Here is an 18,981-nt window from a genome sequence, read left to right as displayed (position 1 = left end):
ATAACAAGCACAAAATGGTTACAAGGTTGATGCTGAAAGAGAAAATCACCACTGTAAAAGTCTGTGGTATTGAATATACTATAATAAATTAAATTAATTAATATACTATAAATTAAAAAGTGTTATCATATTAAAACTTTGCAAGAAGACATTTAAGCTAACTGACTTTATTATAGGTAATAGTTCATTGATACATTACAAGCATAGACCAAATATGTATACACAAAGACACCTTCATACACAAGCCGTATGAACTTTTTGAAATTAGATGCTAACTTAATTAAGTCTTTGCCTTTATAAATGTTTAATATTTTTCCTCTAATATATAATTAGTTTTATGTATAGCAGACATTGTGTGTTAGGAGATCTTTATTTTTCAAGTAAGAATTATTAGGTTAACACAATTAATAAATTCAAGAGTTGACAAAAATACCTACAATTTCACAGTAACAACTTCCAGATGCAGAAGACTTGAATATTTGTCACATTTGTGTTGCATTTGAAAATGTCAATGTAAAAGTGGTATTAGTTAGTGAAAACATTCATGTCTACTTTCTTTTTTTGTAGAACAAACTTGGAATTGATCCACTGATGTACACCACACCTTGGGTCATGTGTGTCTTCACATCACTTCCATGTTGGGACACAGTTTTATCAATATGGGATCTGCTATTATTGGAAGGTTTGTAAATTATACCTGATATTAACAAGTACCACAGTTGAGTAAGTAAGTTTCACAGTAATTTAGCATTGCAAATCTGGCAAAAATGAGGAGTTTTAAATTTCATCAAATTTCTCAATTTGTATTTGGTACAGTTACTTGTATAAGAGTACTACTCCCAGACAACTTTTACCTTGTGATTGATATTTTGTAAAATTTGTTTTAGGAATTAGCCTCCTTTGTTGAATTTTAAGTTGTGATGGATATTGACCCTTCATGGTCACCTGCTTATTTTTACTATAATTTTTCAATGCTAATAGATGTAGAAATTAACAAAGTAATTATAGCTTTGTAGAATTAAACATAGTTATTATATAAATTAAAAATGTCCACACAAATTACATATAAATTTCAAAATTATGATGTTTGCATGTTGTTGCATTTTTTGGTTATTATTAATTCTTTTTAACCCTTTCACAACAGGCTTGTGTATTTTGCACGACCTTGTAACCATGAAGGTATACGTACCGTAATTCTAAAAGTACCTAAATTATGTTAACGAAATTTAACAAGCTTTCAGTAAACAATACAGGTCTTTTGTAGACAAGAAACAGAATTTGTAATGAAGTATTTTAGTAAAAATTTATCCATAACTATATGGAGTGAGAGTGTTGACTGTTCTGAAGCCAAAAGGATTTTTGCAACAGGTGCCCCCTTTTAAAGCTTTTCTGAATTAGTAACTGTGTTACATTTAAAATTTAATTAAAAACCTTTACTTTCAGTGTATGTGAATGAAATTAATATTATAATGTGTATTATGAATCAAAGTTTTATTTTATAGAAGTTTTAAATTCTTTATATCAAAATAAACCTTTAAAAAACTACTTAAAACTTCAGATGTTTTGTCATTTGACCAACAAAGTATGAAAATTCTCTACTTTGGCTCTTTGTATCTTCAATAATACAATGGTAATTGAGTAGAAGTACATCAAGACAATAAGATGCTTACATAATCTTTTGACTCACACATTTCAAAGTTCTCTGAATGAATGCAGTTGAAACAAGTAATATATTTTTTGATTTTTTAATAGTTTAAATGTGAGTACCTACAATAGAAGAATAACATATTTTAGTAAAAATACTTAATTATAAAACCATCATTACTTGTGTACAAGATACTTGTGATCTTTAACAAAATCTTACCAGTTGTTGAGAGGATATGTTAAGAAATCTATGTATTGTTGTAAAAGTGAAAACTGTGACTTGATTTCTGCAAATTGTACGAGCCCGCCATGAAAGAGTTAAAATGTTTTTTATTCTTCACCTAGTACATAAGCCCACATTGACAAGTAAAGCTGAGTGACAGTCACCCTTTTTCTCAAGGTTATATGCTTGTGTATTTCCAGATATTAAGGATTGTTTTAAACATCAGTGAACAGATGCTGCTTTCAAATAAATAATAAAATAATAATAACACTACCCACCATAGCACTTTGGGACAACATGTTACAGATATGGGATAGTTCTTTTTGGATTAAATGTTGTTGTTTTCTTAAATTTTCCATCCCCACTGGATTCTCTCCAACTACATGTAATTCACCCAGTTTTCTCTTCACGGTTTTCAAACTTTGTTCCAGCATCTCCTAAAGACCCAAAAGCACATTTAAGGAATTTTGTTTAAATATGAATCTGGATATTTTTTCAGTTATATGTTTACAAAATATACAGATGAATCTACAACCATCTAAATACTACATAAAAACCATGAAGAAACAAGATATTCCAATTATATATATTTCACATGTCTAACGAACTTTGTGTTGCACAAAAATAAGCACTATTTAAGTAGATGATGACTTTCCTGTCATATTTTAATTTTTTTTATATTTAAGAGATCTGGGAAAATACAATGACAACATATAACAATTTTAAACAGAAATCATCATTAAAGGAATAAATTCCACATTTAGTTGTTGAAATATTCTTTAACTATGCTATGGATTACACTAAACAATTTTCATAAAAACATTAAATCCTACTTTATCTTTCTGCAGAGAACCAAAGTTTGAAAACTCTTCTTGTACCATACAATCAAGCCGATAAAGATGACTTAATATGTCCTAAAGGAAATAAAATACTGTGATTATAAACACATAATATCACAAAATACTTACAATTTAAAATCTAAGACCAGTTGGGCTAAAATATAAAATGGCTAATACAATATACCAAATAAAAATCTTTACACAATACTACTTCATATCAATCAAATTAAAATACAAACAGTTGCACATCATAAATACAGCAGTTTCATTACTCAAATAATACGTCAATAGTATCATGAAAATTAAATACATTCTACTGCTTTTCAATCAAATTAAGATCTTTATTTACTTAAAACATTATATATACAGAAGTTTAAATATTCAAAACAATTATGCTACTTGCTTTCTTCATCGGATGATATATAGCTATTTCCATAGATAAATTCTTATCCTTAACACCCTCACTAAGATAGGTCAAAATGTGCATGTCAAAAGTTTACAGAGTTACATTCAAAACTTAATTAAACTACTTTATTATCAATGCATATGAATAAACCAGACATATATAATAACATAGATAATAAATCAAATTTTAATTATTATATACTTTTTAAATTTCTTAATTTTATAAAGAAATATTATAAAAAATTCTCAGTGTCCCCTAAAATGAGAATTGTCACATTTGCACTCTAGGTCTTTCCCCCTTCTCTAATTTATTCAAAACCCCTCCCTGAAGTAAGGAATTTAATGTAAATTACACATTATAATATAGATATTACTAAAGCAATATCTAATTTTTATGGCCTTCAATCTTCTTTGTTTATGGAGTCATAAACTAAAAACATGCCATGCCCACCTGTCACATCCTCTCTTACACAAATAGCCAATAGTTCTCTTTAACGTTTTATACTATATTATATATAAACAACAGAAAGACAAAGTTTTAATCTATCAAATGATGTACAGAGTATTGTCTATTTTGTCTTCAGTTTGAAACTTTCTCTTGCTGTGTTCAGATTTATCCCAAGGTTCTCATGCCATAGTTAGAAAGCCAGTTAAGTTATGATAGTCATACAACACTATTTATTTTGTGTAAAGTTATTTTTCTGTGTTCTTAGTTGGATTAATTAAGTAATTAAGAATTATTTAGTGTACTAGTACCATTAGTATAAAAAAAAGTAAGCTTCAAATTTGCTCGTGAACTGACAGCAAAAAAAAAAAACCCCAAAAAACAAGAGGACAAAGGTAAGTACCATATTCCTTGTTTTTCCTTTACATTCTCTACTTCTTGTTATACAAGTGATTTACAATGTGTGTGGCAGGATTATTAGTTAGACATAGTTCAAAGGACAATAAAACTAAGTATATACATGTGTATACAGTTATGAGCCTTAAGCTATTTAGGCTACAGAAATGTAGGTTTCTGTTAAAATCTTCAGTTGTTATAGAAAGAAAAAGGGTAATTCAGTTTTATTTCACATCTTTTTATGGTGGTTACAAGGTCAGTCAAATCCACTGACACTGTGTAGAGTTAAGATAGACAAAATATAAAGTTTTACTGAAAAAACATCTAATATTTATTTAGAGGGATCAAAAGGTTACGCTAATGAAACTTAAAAATTTTCAAATGAAGAAAAGAATTCTTAATAGAAATATGAAAATCAATTTGTACTCAGAGCAGTCAAAACTCAGACTTTGTATATTCACAAAAAACCTTTAGTAAAAATACTTAAGTAAAGAATCAGATTCTTTGTGTACAAAAGTCTTGTAATGTATACTGAATGCTTGCCAAATTTCATGAAGATATATTTAACATACTAAAAGTTATAGTATGGAAATTAATGATTACTTTGTGGTTATGAGGTCGGATTAAATCAACTGAGCCTGTGTGAAAAATGTTCAATGAAGTTCATTCTCTAGGTTTAACTGAAGGGCTAAACAATGATTTTTTTCCCTATATGTTTAATTGAAAATCCAGATTAGAGAGTTTCTTTCTGTAAGGCCAATTGAAAATCTAGATTGGGGAATTTTCTTTCTGTAAGTTTAATAAAAAAAAATCCAAAATAGGATGATTTTTTATTTAGGTTTAGTTTAAAGGCCAAAGTAGGAAATTCCTTCTCTACAATTGGTTGAAACACCATAGTAGGTATATTTTTTCTGTAGATTTAATTAAAATGCTAGAATAGAAATATTTTCTGCAAATTTAAATGAAAAGCTAGAATAGAAAATTTTTCCAGGTTTAATTTAAAGACCAGGGTCAGAAATTATTCTTCTAGGGTTAGCTGAAAAGCATGAATAAAAAGTTTTTTCTGTTGGTTTAGTTGAAAAGCCAAAGTAAGAAATTTTTCTATAAGTTAATTTAAAAGGATAGAAAATGACAGTTTTTTTCCATCTTAGTTTGACTGAAAAACATATCATTTATGTTTCTGATTAACAATCAGTTATTCAGAACAAAATATCTTAAAATATAACTGAAAGTAAAAAGGAAACAAAAACAATAATTCAAGAGTAAACAGTACATACTTCGAGCCCTTCATTTTCAACAGCAACCATTTCCACTCCTTCAATTTCACTTCGTAATCTCTGTCGCTCTTGGAGATGATGGGCAAATTCCAACATTTTCTCGGATGGTATATACTTTTCTATCCCAACTTTCTCCTGTCCAGGTAACAAAATTCATTAATAGATTGTCTATATTTTTTTAAATCTTGGTTACTTAAAAACTAACACACAGTACAAGTTTGACAATAGCTTGAATGAGTAATGGAGAAAACTTTATTTCAAGTTTAACAAAGCAAAAAATGTACAAAATTTCGACGAGGTTTTGTTATCAGCGGGTACAACGTCAAAACACTGTACATTTTTTAATATGTCAAACTTGTAATAAATTCTTCTTCTTTATCCATTCAAGTCATATTCAGACTTTATTGTCTCAAAGTGAATTCCTTGTTATTAAAAATAATAAAAGTTTAATACGCACCACATCAGAAAACCATTATAATTTGTAACTTTTTCTTGAAAAAATGTCAATACAAAAATATATTTGATATTCTAAACCACATAATTACAGATTTACTACAAGACAAACACACATTACATGGATTGCTTTAGATAGTAACACGCTTATCAAAAGTGTTAAGCAACACAATATGGAGAATTCTTGAATTATACTTTATATCTTACAAACACATGATTTCCTTACTACTACGTTCAAAAAGATATTTAGTTACCATGAGTTATGTTAAATCTGAATCAACATTTCACACTCATATAGCATGTTTGGTTAACCTGATTGGAATGATGACTTTTAAGTGAAGATTTATTTTGCTGCATTTCTTGTAATTGGTCGCAACAGGGCCCTACAGTAAAGTAAGCTTACTTTAAGTAGCCATATGAATATTGCATGTAGTATCAAATATATTTAGACAAATTATATACATTTTCAAATATAAAAATGTGATACAGTCCTATATAACATATGTTTAAACTACATATGAATGTTTTATTTCACTTATACACTTATCTGTAAAATAAAAGGGTTTTCAATCAAATATAGGCTAGGAATTATGATGTTATCAGTAAAAAGTTGTGCAAATTTATATCATCAAAGTTTTGAACCTTTGTTTGGTAAAATGTTCCAAACCTTTGAAGGTCAAAATCTACCCCCTTCGTTATAACCTTAATATTGTGGCTTGATGAAGTCCCAATGGCAAAACGTCTGAAATTAATTTTTGATTATTATTATCTGGAGAGTAAGGGTTGTTTTTTTAATAACTTTATTTTTAAGAGATAAAACAGTTTCAATTTCTTTTCAGAACAACTTTGCAACTAATAAAAAAAAGACCTGAACCTTAACTGATAAAAGAACTTAAAACTTACAATAGAAAAGGTTTGTTTTGTTGTATTTTGCATAAAGCTAATCGAGGGTTATCTGTGCTAGCCTTCCCTAATTTAGAAGTGACAAAATAGAGGGAAAGCAGCTTGTCAACACCACCCACTTCCAATACATGGACTACTTTAATCAAATAGTGGGAATGACTATCACACTATAACACCCCCACAGCTGAAAGAGTAGGAATGTTCTGTGATGGGATTCAAACCCACACCTGCATATTGCAAGTTGAGCACCCTAACCACCAGGCCTGAAAACATTTGCAACTGATAAAATAAAACAAACCTCAAGTGAACATACTTTAATGATGCACTGAAAAAACAGGCCTGAATCTCAACAAACAGTATTTTGACACTTAAAAACATAAATTGCTTTTACAGCCTAAAATCCATCCCACATGTCACAATGAATGCAAGGTGTATCCCTCAATGTTTCCAATGAACTTGTTGACTTAAGTAACATAAATAGAACAGCAAAAAAAAAACTATCTTTAAAAACAAAATTTCTAATATATATTTTTACATGTTGTTGATGTAAGTGTGAATTTTTATATATCCTTTATAGTAAGTAGTACGTCTAAATATTGGAAGAAGATTCTTAGAATATAAAATTCTTCAAACTTGGTTGTACAACACGACATTTCACATGTGTTACATTAAAATACATATAAGATATAAGAGCTACTTTTCCATGGCTTCAAGAAATAAGTATTCTTAAGTATGTAATTATAAAGTTATGCTTACAAGACTGGACAGATAAGTGGATTTCTTTTCGGTAGCATCATACATAATTTCTAGTTTAACAAGGTTTTCTACTAAGTTCACAAGAGGACAAGTATGAACATATTGATTTTGCAACTCCTCCACCTGCTGACAGAGCTTCATATAATTCCTTTTATGCTCCTTCTCCTGAGGCTTCCTACGGAATCACCAAATAACAAATACTTCAACTGAGCTACCCAAGGATGCTCTCATACTAACCTGAAGTAAAATCTAAACCTAGATTTAAAAAACCTTCATACAGTATGAATGCTTTCAAACAATGTAGATTCTACTCAATTCCAGTGAACAGATAAAATATTAATAAATATGTTGGCATGATATTAAAAATTCATTTAATATATTTAATAAATTTCTGTTGACCTAACAACAATATTCAAGAAATATCCTTTTCTTATATTTTTTTTACTCTTTCTTCTATAATATTTCTAAAACAAATTATAACAAAACAAAGAATATATAATACATTTATAATTGTTATACCACAATCTAACAGATTATTTTTTTCAAATGCTACATATAAAATATCACTTCTTTCAACAATACAAGAAGAAATGATGATTGAACCTACATTTGTATCAAATGTTGTTCGTTAGAAATTTGTAGCTGGCACTGTTCCCGTGCCTTGAATAACTGCCTCTGACTTTGCCGTAGCTGAACTAGGAACAAAACAAGTTCCTCATGCTGAAATTAATTTTTGAAATTTAATATCTACATATCAAATTGAGAATAAATTAAAGTTCATAAAATGTATTATATCCAACTGAAATAACAGGACTTACATAAACAAGCAAGAATTTTCTACAGTTTAAGAAACAGCATAGGGGTATAGGACATACAAACAACATACAAAATGAGTAGGTATGAAAGATGTATTTCTTACATAACCAAGACAGACACAAAAAACAACTATATCAGGGTACAACAAACAACTTGTTAACAAACTGCTTATAAGTTAAGAGCTATCAGAAATAGTACTCATGTTAATACAATTGTTATGTATAAATGATAAGCTTGAACATCAGACACAGAAACTTACTTAATAACACTATGTATGCAGGGAAGGTCAAAATGAACTGTAACTAGCCATGGTAAAGTTTTGCAAAACTACACTAAAAATAGGTATCTGGGCAACAGTCATATCAATAACTGACATCTGGTATTAAAGTTATTAAATACATACAATTATGATGAATATAGAATATAAATCAATTGCTTTGATATAACAAACATAAGGAAAATACAATTATACATATTATGTACAGAAAAAATAAAGGAATATTTCATTCTCCAAATAATACACTGTAAAATTAAAGGTTTAACTTTACATTGAAACCACATAAATACTGTCTTTGATTTTAAATTACAAAGTAAGTTCAGTAGTTTGGCTAGTTGAGAGAGTGATTGTTAAATTGAGAGCTGAAGAAGAGTATAGGTTATATTCCATAAAACGTTTTCTAAAAACCTGTTGTTACAAAACTTTTATTGTTCTATATTTTTAAAAAGAAACCACGCATAAATGTATGTTTTTAAAAAAAATTGTTATAATTCACATTCTCATTCCCACCAACAATGTAATACTGTAATAGTTTTTGAAACAACAGGTTTAAAAAAGAAACATGCATAAAAGTGTTAGAATTCATATTATTGGCAGAAATGATTATATTTACATGTTTGTTTGTTTGTATCTAAAAACTTTTCACAATGTGTGTATGTGAGGTTAAGGAATTTTATTATAAAGTTATTACTTCAAATAAAACATATAGAAAAAAATTGCCTTATATAGCAATCAAAAAAGTTGTAGCAAAAATGGTATTTTTGAATTTTTATCGTTTAAGAGTTCTTTCAGTGATTGTGCATTTAAACAAATAAAATTTCTGATTTTCAAATTGATAAAAAAAACATTTTTAATAAAAGTCATTATTACCTGACAAAAAAAAAAATTGACCATATTAAAAAAAAACTTTACTTCAAGCTAAATTTGTGTTTGTTTCTTTGCATCTTTCAGTTCCTATAATAGTAGGCCTATAAAGGTATGGAATAAGTGTACTCAGGTTTATTGTCTTTGACATAACATTTTTAATGTCAATGAAAACTTTGAAATCTAATTTTTTCCACAGAAGATGGACCACATTTTTGGTCTGATTTAAGTAGAAATAACGTCAAAAAAATGTATGTGTATTTTATAGATATATGGGTTGCCATTATGGTGTCAAAATAAAAATCCATCAAACACTATTGTGTCTACTGACAAACAAGAATAACCTTTTTGATACTATAGACAAGTTGAACCCATTAAGTTCTACGAAAATAAATTGTTTTTTATTCATTTTATTTTGGGAGCGGAGATGGGAATTAGGTAATATAAACATTTCTGATACTGAATATGTACCTCAGAGTAAAATGTCGAGAAAAACAAATTTTATTGCCAATCACAAGCAGCAAAATGTATGCAATAAAAGTGACAGTAAGACTCCACTAGAAACCAAAAATGCCATTTATCCAGAGGCATTGCAATGACTGTTAAAGGGAGGGAGATATACTTTCTTATACAATTTTCTTATACCATTTGATAAGTAATGTTACATGAAAATTTAAAAATACCTAAACATCAGTCCTCTGTTCAGGTAATACCCAGGCAATGCAGGTAAGGATGGATAGTGTACATATATATATATATTTCACACAATAAAATTTCAAATGATTTACTTTTTAAAACCTAAAAAAAGGGAATACTACACAGTGTAAACTATAAAAAATTATTACTTTAAATGTTACTAAGCATTAGCAATCATAAATATATTTTACGAATAACAAAATTCTTACAGTTTTCCCTAAAAGTTCCCCAGCTGAAATACTGATGTTCCTATGCTTGGAAGTCAGATTTGTGGAATGTTGTAATAGTCTATAAATTTTTGAAGACTGCAAGTAGTAACACAAAACAGAATAATGAAAGACTTGTTTTATGAAAACTGTAAGTATAAGATTATTAACATGTACAAATTAAAAATGTAAGTATAAGCTTATTAACATGTACAAATTAAAACTTTAAATATAAGCTTATTAAGATGTACAAACTAAAAATGTAAGTATAAGCTTATTAACATGTACAAATTAAAAATGTAAGTATAAGCTTATTAACATGTACAAATTAAAACTTTAAATATAAGCTTATTAAGATGTACAAACTAAAAATGTAAGTATAAGCTTATAAACATGTACAAATTAAAAATGTAAGTATAAGCTTACTAACATGTACAAATTAAAACTTTAAATATAAACTTATTAATCTGTACAAATTAAAAGTTTTCATAAAAGAGCAGAAAGTGTAAAGCAATTTAAATACTGACATTAAATACAGTAATGAACATAAGCAGATTTGATATACCTATCTATGATAAGCAAATACATTACATATTATCTCTTTTATGAAAAAGAACTAAAAAATATTTTGTAAATCAGTTCTTCTAAATGATGAGTAGAACAATTAAAGTCAAAAAGTAACAATAATAAAAAACAGTTTGGTATTAAAATAAATAAATGATATAGTGTAAATAAATCCTTACCTTCAATATAATGAGTTGTGACTAAAACAAAACTGATAAAACGTTAGACTTCACCAACTTAATGTAGTTTACACTTAAAACAATTGTTGTTAATGTAATTTGAAAATATAAATTACAACTCAACCACTACTATATTTGTTCTACCTTAGTAGGCCTGAAAAGCCATGGTATTAGGTAAAATGCTTCATCAGCACTGTATACAGCTACTATGGTGTGGTTGATATATTACTATACACTCTTCTTTCACTTGTGCATTCATATAATCATAAGACAGATACTAAATGTAAGACCTGAGAATATATAGTACAAATAGTGTGTCAGAAAAACAAAATATTTTAGTAATAGTAATTTATGTTTTGAATTTGTTGTCAGCACAAAGACCCACCTGATGAACATGAAGCTCTGAGTCTGACAAGACAGTTCTACCAACAACTCTGCGATTCTTTCCTCTCCAACTCACTTTACGAACTCTTGGTTTATAACTTTCTCTAGTATGACCTGAACTTGATGGTGACTCTAAATTGAAATAAATTAAACAAGAAAGGTCAAACTACTTTCACAAACTGTATCTGAGAAGTTCTTAATAATGAAAAATAATTTTTAAATCCACATCACGAAAAAATAAATTTGCATATTAATGTAAATTATTTTCTGCTTTTGTAGTATCATATTAAGAAAACATGAGATTTAACACTAGTGCAAGTCAGATAAAAAGCTGAAAATATCCTAAAATATTAGACTGCTACAAAATTGTTTGATTTAAATAACTGAACAAAACAAATGTTCTTTATTTGTTAACCCTATCTTAGTGCACCCCCCCCCCCCAGGAAAAAATTATTCAAAATTTTATCTTAAATAATGCATCAATAATTATATGTACATGTAAAGAACACAGAAAAATACGAAAAATTGCACACAAAATACAGGTACTAAGAAAACGTTTTGTAAAAAATAAGCTATAAAATTGCCATATGAAGCTGATAGTATGTGAAGAATATATACAACATCAATTAATCTCACTTTTAATGCTGATGATACATATGCGATTACAACACACAAAACTCAAGCCTAGTTGTAAGGCTTTTAGTTTTTGGAGAATAATGTTGGAAAATCAAATCTATTTATGAAATAGTGAGCGTCAAAAATCAAAGCTGTAGTAACAAAAAGCTGTAAAAATTTACAATTTTAATTATACCAAAATACTTATGATACACAAACACAGCAAGACCAGTTTGGATAAATATTAGGCCTACTCAAACATACTTATGAACCATGCATAAATCATAAGAATAAAACTGTATTATGATGCACATAAAAAACACATCACAAGTTCAATAAAAGATATCTAAACTAAACACTTTCAATTCTTTGTACTTTTAATGTTAAAATTACATATTAAAAAGACAAAAACAAGTTGAGTTTTTTCTGAACTTACAGTACTTAATATGATTCTTAAATTAAACTTATAATGTTTTACCCCAGTTAGAATATTTGATAATATTCATTCATTAATCATAAAAGAGACAGAGCTCTGAGCTTACCTTCATCATCAGATGAGTAGTTATTGGCAATAGTGTTTAATGCAGATGTTGATCTATGATGTTCTATGGGAAAATAAAATAACTTTTCAAGAAAATATCAACTTAAAAAAAACTGTCCCCAAATAGTTTAACCTATGGTTATAGAAACCATCTCACTTCCATTTATCGTTTTTGTACATCTAATAAACAATAAAGAGCCACTGTTATGTATTGCTTCATTAGCAAAAGTGATACATATTTTACTTAGAAAATGAGAACAAAATAATACTAAGTCTCATATTAAGGCTACCATTTTAATAAACTATTTATACAAATTTCAACATTAAATATTACCATGTGATCTTGATGAGTTTCTGTTTGACCTTTGGCTTCTTTCATCCCATCTACCTCCAACATTTGTTCTTGCATGGCGACGAATCTCACGTTCTACCTCACCACACGAGAGCCGTCTAGGTTTAGGCACTCTTTCAGGAGGCAACAAATTATCATCATATTTAGGAGCTACAAACTGAGCAGGATGGACTGTTTTACAAATCTCATTATCTTGCATCTGAAGCTCTTGCATTTTTTGCTGCATTTCCTGGGTTTCTAGATTTTGAAGCACTTGCTGACAATATTCTTCTGGTAGAGGTGGTCTTGGAGGAGGTAAACCTGGAGAGCCATTGAAAGTTGCTGGATCTAAAGCTCTAGTTTCTTCAAAATTTTGTTTTTTAGACAATGGACACATGAGCATTCTCTCTTTCCATTCTATAAGCTTTTTCATAGATTCCTTCTGTTGGGCTTTACTTTTATTATCCCATTCATCAGAGTTTGAGATGCCAAAATATGGAACCAGGACTTCTGGCTCTCGATGTCTGGCATCAAATGGCACATATATATTTTCATCAATGAATACAGGACGAGCTGAAACAACTCCATGGCAATTGCTTTCTTGATGTTTAGGACTTGAAGAAACTGAGTAGTTGTACTCATGTGTAGTCCTATAATAATTCTTACCTGGCATGTTTCCTAAATTTCTGTCATAAAAGTATGATGGATCTTGAGTCTCTCTAGTAATCAAACTCATTTTTTCCATTCCAGGTTGGTTAATATTTCCACTAATGGGTGGAATTGCTGGTTGATCTAACTCAACCATACTCTTTCCAAACATATCAGAGTGTCTTCCAGCAAGAGGTGGTCCTTGAGGCATACTATTAGTGGGCTGTACAGAGTCTCTGTAAAAAATAGAATTTTCATAGTCTCGGTCAGTTATCTGTCTAGATCGTGATTCAGGGTTTACTGTTGTAGACATCTGTAAGTAAAGTTGAGGTTGTGGTTGATGATATCTATCACTCTCCAAAGTCCAATAATTGTAATCATTTTCCCAGTTGTCAGAACTCCTGAAATTTGGGTCCTTCATGTAATTGGCATAAAAACTTCTATGATCAGGTGGTGGCATAAACATGTCCCTTCCTGGATTAATGTCATGAGGAGGTACCAAGTCAGGAGCACAATGGGGTAAGCTTGTATAGCTAGCATGAAGCCTCTTTGGTTTAGGGGGGCCAACTGCATAATAATGTTGTCCCACTTTTCCTCTAGCATAAACAGTACATGGAATAACTGACTGACTACCATAGTGATTGAGATGTCTCTCACTGCTGCTTATAAAACCACTGTCACTGGTACCATCATTAACAACAAAGTTTCCATCTATGTCTCTGGGAAGGTCATTTGTTGACTGAGCTGAAGCAAAGCTGCTGTTCAGTGTTTCTCGTGGATCGTCATGATCTTGCAGTTTACGGGACTGATACGAAACAAATCCTGAATCTTCTTCGTCTAACCCTGGGGTGGGCAGCATACTTAACTGATCGGTGCTATAGTGTCTCCTAAAAAGAAATACAAACAAGCATTAGATTAACCGCATCAAAATTTTCATGTTCTCAACAAGTTGTATGTTCATTGGTCAACAATGTGGCTTGAGAACTACATTCTATGTATTAATTAAAAAACAACAACAACAAGGGTTTTCATAACATTTGCATCACATGCAAACAGTTTGAAAAATAACTCATGTGTAACAAGCAGATACGTGATATAAACACCTAATTCGATTTCATTTGAATTAAATAATAGTAATCTGTTATCATATACACATCAACATCATAGCTACTAAATACAATACTTTTACATAATAGAACTCTTAGTTTCCAACACTCTACAGTACATTTCTTTTCATTACACATGCAAACAATATTGTAACTAACTTCAAATGACTAATTATTAACTATTGATAGCCATCAATTTTTATTTGTTCATGTTGGAAGTGAAACCAAAACTTCCTATGTGAATATCTGCATGACAGTTGACACACACAACGAAAATATTCACAAGATCTTTATGTCTAAAAACACTACAGGAAATTGGTTTTACAGTAACAGAAACATAAATCTTGCTGTACAGAAGTTGCCAGTAACAGTGCATACACCTGCTAAGTCATTAAATGTTGAAGTGCTACAACAAAAACAATATTTTACAAATTACCGTGTGAATGTCTGCATGATAGTGGCTAGACAGAGTGCATTCATCCACTGAATCATCAACTCTCGAGATTCTACAGCAAAGTAATATGTCTTCATATTGTGATGTTCTGCCTTCATTGGATAAAAAATAAGTGGCTATTAAACATTGTGAACAAGTTTATTCTTTTATCAGTTTCACAAAATTTATCTAATGATAAAGAATGTTTACCATCTTGGCAATATAACATAACATTTTGGGACAACATGGGACCTATTGGTCCATCCCAGCTGTTCCATCCTATAAACTAAATTAAAATCTATATATATAAAAGAGGAAGTTTATTTATTTGTTTTTGTTCGCTATAGGAAACCAAATGGTTGAGCTTACAAATTTTAAAATAACTTCATAATAACCAGTTTTTTTTACAAGAAATTTAATGGTGCTATTTATTTTGTATTAATAAATTGTGCCATTTTTTTGTAATAAATATACAAACATAAGCATGTTTTGCACATAGAAAGCGTTATAGTGGCAGACACTCAGATCACCTTGCTGTCAATTCAGTATTTCCAAAAACAGTTTTATTTAAATAGTGCTAAGTGGTTTCACAAGTAATTTAGTAACTTTGTGAATTGCAAATTATTGTTTAGTGATACAGGTGATTATGCCACCCAAGAAATGTCCTTTCTATGGAAAGTCTTCTGCACTAAAAGAATGCAAGCACAAAGAGTAGCTGAAACAGAAGAAAAATGCAATCAAAGACTTCAAGCACAAGCTGCAAGACAGGCTGCTCAAATACAGGAAGCTACTTTGGAACAACGTAAAGTTAGACTTCGTGCTAAAGCTGAAAGGCAGGCTACTCAAAGACAGCAAGAAACTGTTGAACAGCACAAAGCCAGAGTTCAGTCAGAATCATCAAGGCAAGCTGGATATAGACAACAAGAAACTTCTGAACAATGTCAAACCAGACTTCAAGCACAAAAATTAAAACAAATAACTTACAGAGAGCAAGAAACAGAGGAGCAACATGATGTACGACTTCAGGCTCAAAGAATAAGACAAGCTCAAACATGATCTAATTTCAAATAAAGCTTTGTTTGATTAAATGCTTTTTTATTTCTCGCATCACAGCTTTTGTCTACTTACTGAATAATTTGCTGAAAAAAATACTGATCTATACATTTCAAATCTAAATTTTCACCATGCAATACCGGGTAACTCAGCTAGTAATTAATAAATAATTAATAATCTTAAAGCCAGCCTTTATCATTCATATACTTATCAAGCTTTCTCTTAAACCCACTTAAATTTACTGCCTCTACAACATCTGAAGGCAACCCATTCCAAAAGCCAACCACCCTGTAAAAAAATGAAATTGTCTTTGCTGAAGATGACTTCTACCTTGCCAAAATTTATATTTGCATCCCCTAGTCCTACTATTCTCACTGTTAAATATGAAAAAAGATGATACATCAACATGATCAATTCCCTTTACAATCTTAAACACCTCAATCAGATCCCCTTTAACTCTTCTTTTATTTAAAAGGAAACAATTTGAGAGATTTCAGCTTCTCCTTGTATGATAACCCCTCCATCCCAGGCACCATTTTAGTAACCCTTCTCTGAACCATTTCCAACAATTCAATGTCTTTCCTGAGGTAAGAAGCTCAAGACTGAACAAAATATTCCAAATGTGGCCTAACCAGTGACCTGTACAATTCAATTATAACCTCTTTAGACTTGTATTCAATATTTCTGTAGATACAACCTAAATTCCTATTTGCCCTACCACTAACAACAGCACACTGCTTAGATGGCTTTAGAGACTGATTGATTATTACACCAAGATCCCCTTCCTTCATGGCACTATTAAGGTTATTTCCATCCAAATTTTTCTTATAATTCAAATTATGATAACCCACTTGCATTATCTTGCATTTATAATAATTAAAAACCATCTGTCATATATTTGCCCAACTCACTAAATGATCTAAATCCTTTTGTAAATCATCATCCTCTTCACAGCTAGAAACACTCACGACCTTAACATCATCTGCACATTTAAGTAATTTATTGACTATTCCTTCATCTATGTCATTGATGTAAATCAAAAAAGAGCAAAGGACCTAAAACTGAGCCCCGAGGTACCCCACTTGTGACATTAGTCCAGTTTGACAGAACTCCATTTGTAAACAACCCTCTGTTTTCTTCCATCCAGCCACTCTTCTGTCCAATTTGCTTACTTATCCTCCACACCTATAGAGCTAATTTTTTTACAAGCCTTTTATGTGGCACCTTGTCAAATGCTTTCTGAAAATTCAGATACACCAAATCTACACCCTTACCCTCATCTACATAAGCAGTAACCTTTTCAAAGAATTTTAAGAGATTTGTAAGGCAAGATTTTCCCTTAGTGAAACCATGTTGACCATCCAATAAAATTCGAAACTTTGTTAAATGACTTTGCAAAGCATCTTTTAACAGACTTTCCAAAACTTTTCCCACAACTGATGTAGGACTAATGGGTCTATAATTACTTGGACAATTTTTATCACCTCCCTTGAAAAGAGTAGTTACATTAGCTAAAAATCCTCTGGTACCTGCCCACTATTCAAGGACTGACAAAAAATAGTAGTAAGTGGCTCATATATCTAATCTCTAACCTCCTTCAAAACCCTTGGGTAAATATTATCTGGCCCAGGAGCCTTATCATTTCTTAAACTTCCCAATTTTTTCTTAACCAGCTCAGAATTAATGTTCGATCTTGTTTCCATCTATCAACTGTTCAAGATGGGGAATACTGCTTAAATTTTCATTAGTAAAAACTGAAAAAAAAGCAAAATTTAATAACTCAGCCATCTCATAATCATCAGATACTAGCCTTCCTTTATCATCCCCCATCCTAACATTTTGTTTATCCTTAATGTATTTAAAGAAATCCTTACTGTTAATTTTTACATTTTCAGCCAACCTTTTCTCATACATCCTTTTTGATGTCCTAATTTCCCTAACTTTCTTGATCTTCTATAATCTTCTAAATCTCCTGTCATACTAGTCAATATAAATTTCTTAAATTATTAAGCTTTTCTTTAATTTTATCTCTTAAACTCTTTGTGAGCCAATCTGGTTTTTTACTTGTAGCTACCTCTTTCTTTCTATAGGGAATATGTTTACCTTGAATATTTAAAAATTTATCTATTCACAACAGATAATTCTTGCTACATCCCTTCAAAATTTGTTTTTTGAAATTTGTATCCAAAGTATCATTATTCCTTATCTCCATATGCACCAAAACATTGAACCTAATAGAGCAATGATTACTTGCATCCAGATGTTCCCCAATTTCCACCCTCTCTATCATTTCTGTATTTGAAGTTAACAATAAGTCTAAAATAGTATTGTTTCTAGTTGGTTCCTTGATTAGCTGGTGAAGAAAGCCATCTTGAACGGTTTCCAAAAACCTTTCTCCCTCATGGTTTGAATCTAGAATTTCCCAATCTATATGCCTGAAATTAAAATCATCCATAATTATGACCTCATTAACAGCTGAAATCTCAGTCTCACTGTAAATTTCTCACTATTTTCATCAGTATCATTTGGTGATCTGTAACAAATTCCCACTAAAAGCCTTTTCCCTTTATGTCCACTAATAGAAACCCAAATAGATTCAATCTCTTTGCTATTATCTTTGATATTCTCAACTTCAACAGGATGTAACTTATATTTTTCATATAGACCCACTCCCCCCCCCCCATCTTTAATACTCTATCCCTATTAAATAGTCTGTAACCCTGTATTTCAAAGAAGTTTCTGTCATTAAAATCATCTACATTTAACCATGTTTCAGTTATTCCCATTATATCAAAATCCTCCATTCTCACCAGTGCTCTAAAGTCATCTATTCTTATTTCTTATACTTCTAGCATTACAATAGTAACAATTAAGCCTACACTTATAACTACTTCTATACTCATTTCCTATGCTAAACATTTCTCTGC

General features: G+C 30.1%; 1 protein-coding gene across 1 annotated transcript in view; it reads right to left on the bottom strand.

The window, feature by feature from the left end:
• Window positions 1–18,981, bottom strand: part of LOC106468447 — an 81,791-nt gene that overhangs the window by 40,637 nt on the left and 22,173 nt on the right. The window contains exons 6-15 of the mRNA XM_022396784.1: window positions 15,005–15,114; window positions 12,818–14,349; window positions 12,485–12,547; window positions 11,329–11,459; window positions 10,204–10,299; window positions 7,949–8,061; window positions 7,342–7,516; window positions 5,230–5,364; window positions 2,701–2,781; window positions 2,146–2,304 (exon numbers count right to left, since the gene is read on the bottom strand). Of these exons, the coding sequence (XP_022252492.1) occupies window positions 2,146–2,304; window positions 2,701–2,781; window positions 5,230–5,364; window positions 7,342–7,516; window positions 7,949–8,061; window positions 10,204–10,299; window positions 11,329–11,459; window positions 12,485–12,547; window positions 12,818–14,349; window positions 15,005–15,114 (2,595 nt within the window). The remainder of the gene's footprint in view (window positions 1–2,145; window positions 2,305–2,700; window positions 2,782–5,229; window positions 5,365–7,341; window positions 7,517–7,948; window positions 8,062–10,203; window positions 10,300–11,328; window positions 11,460–12,484; window positions 12,548–12,817; window positions 14,350–15,004; window positions 15,115–18,981) is intronic.

Source organism: Limulus polyphemus, unplaced genomic scaffold (assembly GCF_000517525.1).
Source record: "Limulus polyphemus unplaced genomic scaffold, Limulus_polyphemus-2.1.2 Scaffold3011, whole genome shotgun sequence".
NCBI classification, from domain to species: domain Eukaryota; kingdom Metazoa; phylum Arthropoda; class Merostomata; order Xiphosura; family Limulidae; genus Limulus; species Limulus polyphemus.
Note: the sequence above shows the minus strand (reverse complement) of the source record. Positions and strands in the feature narration are given on the sequence as shown.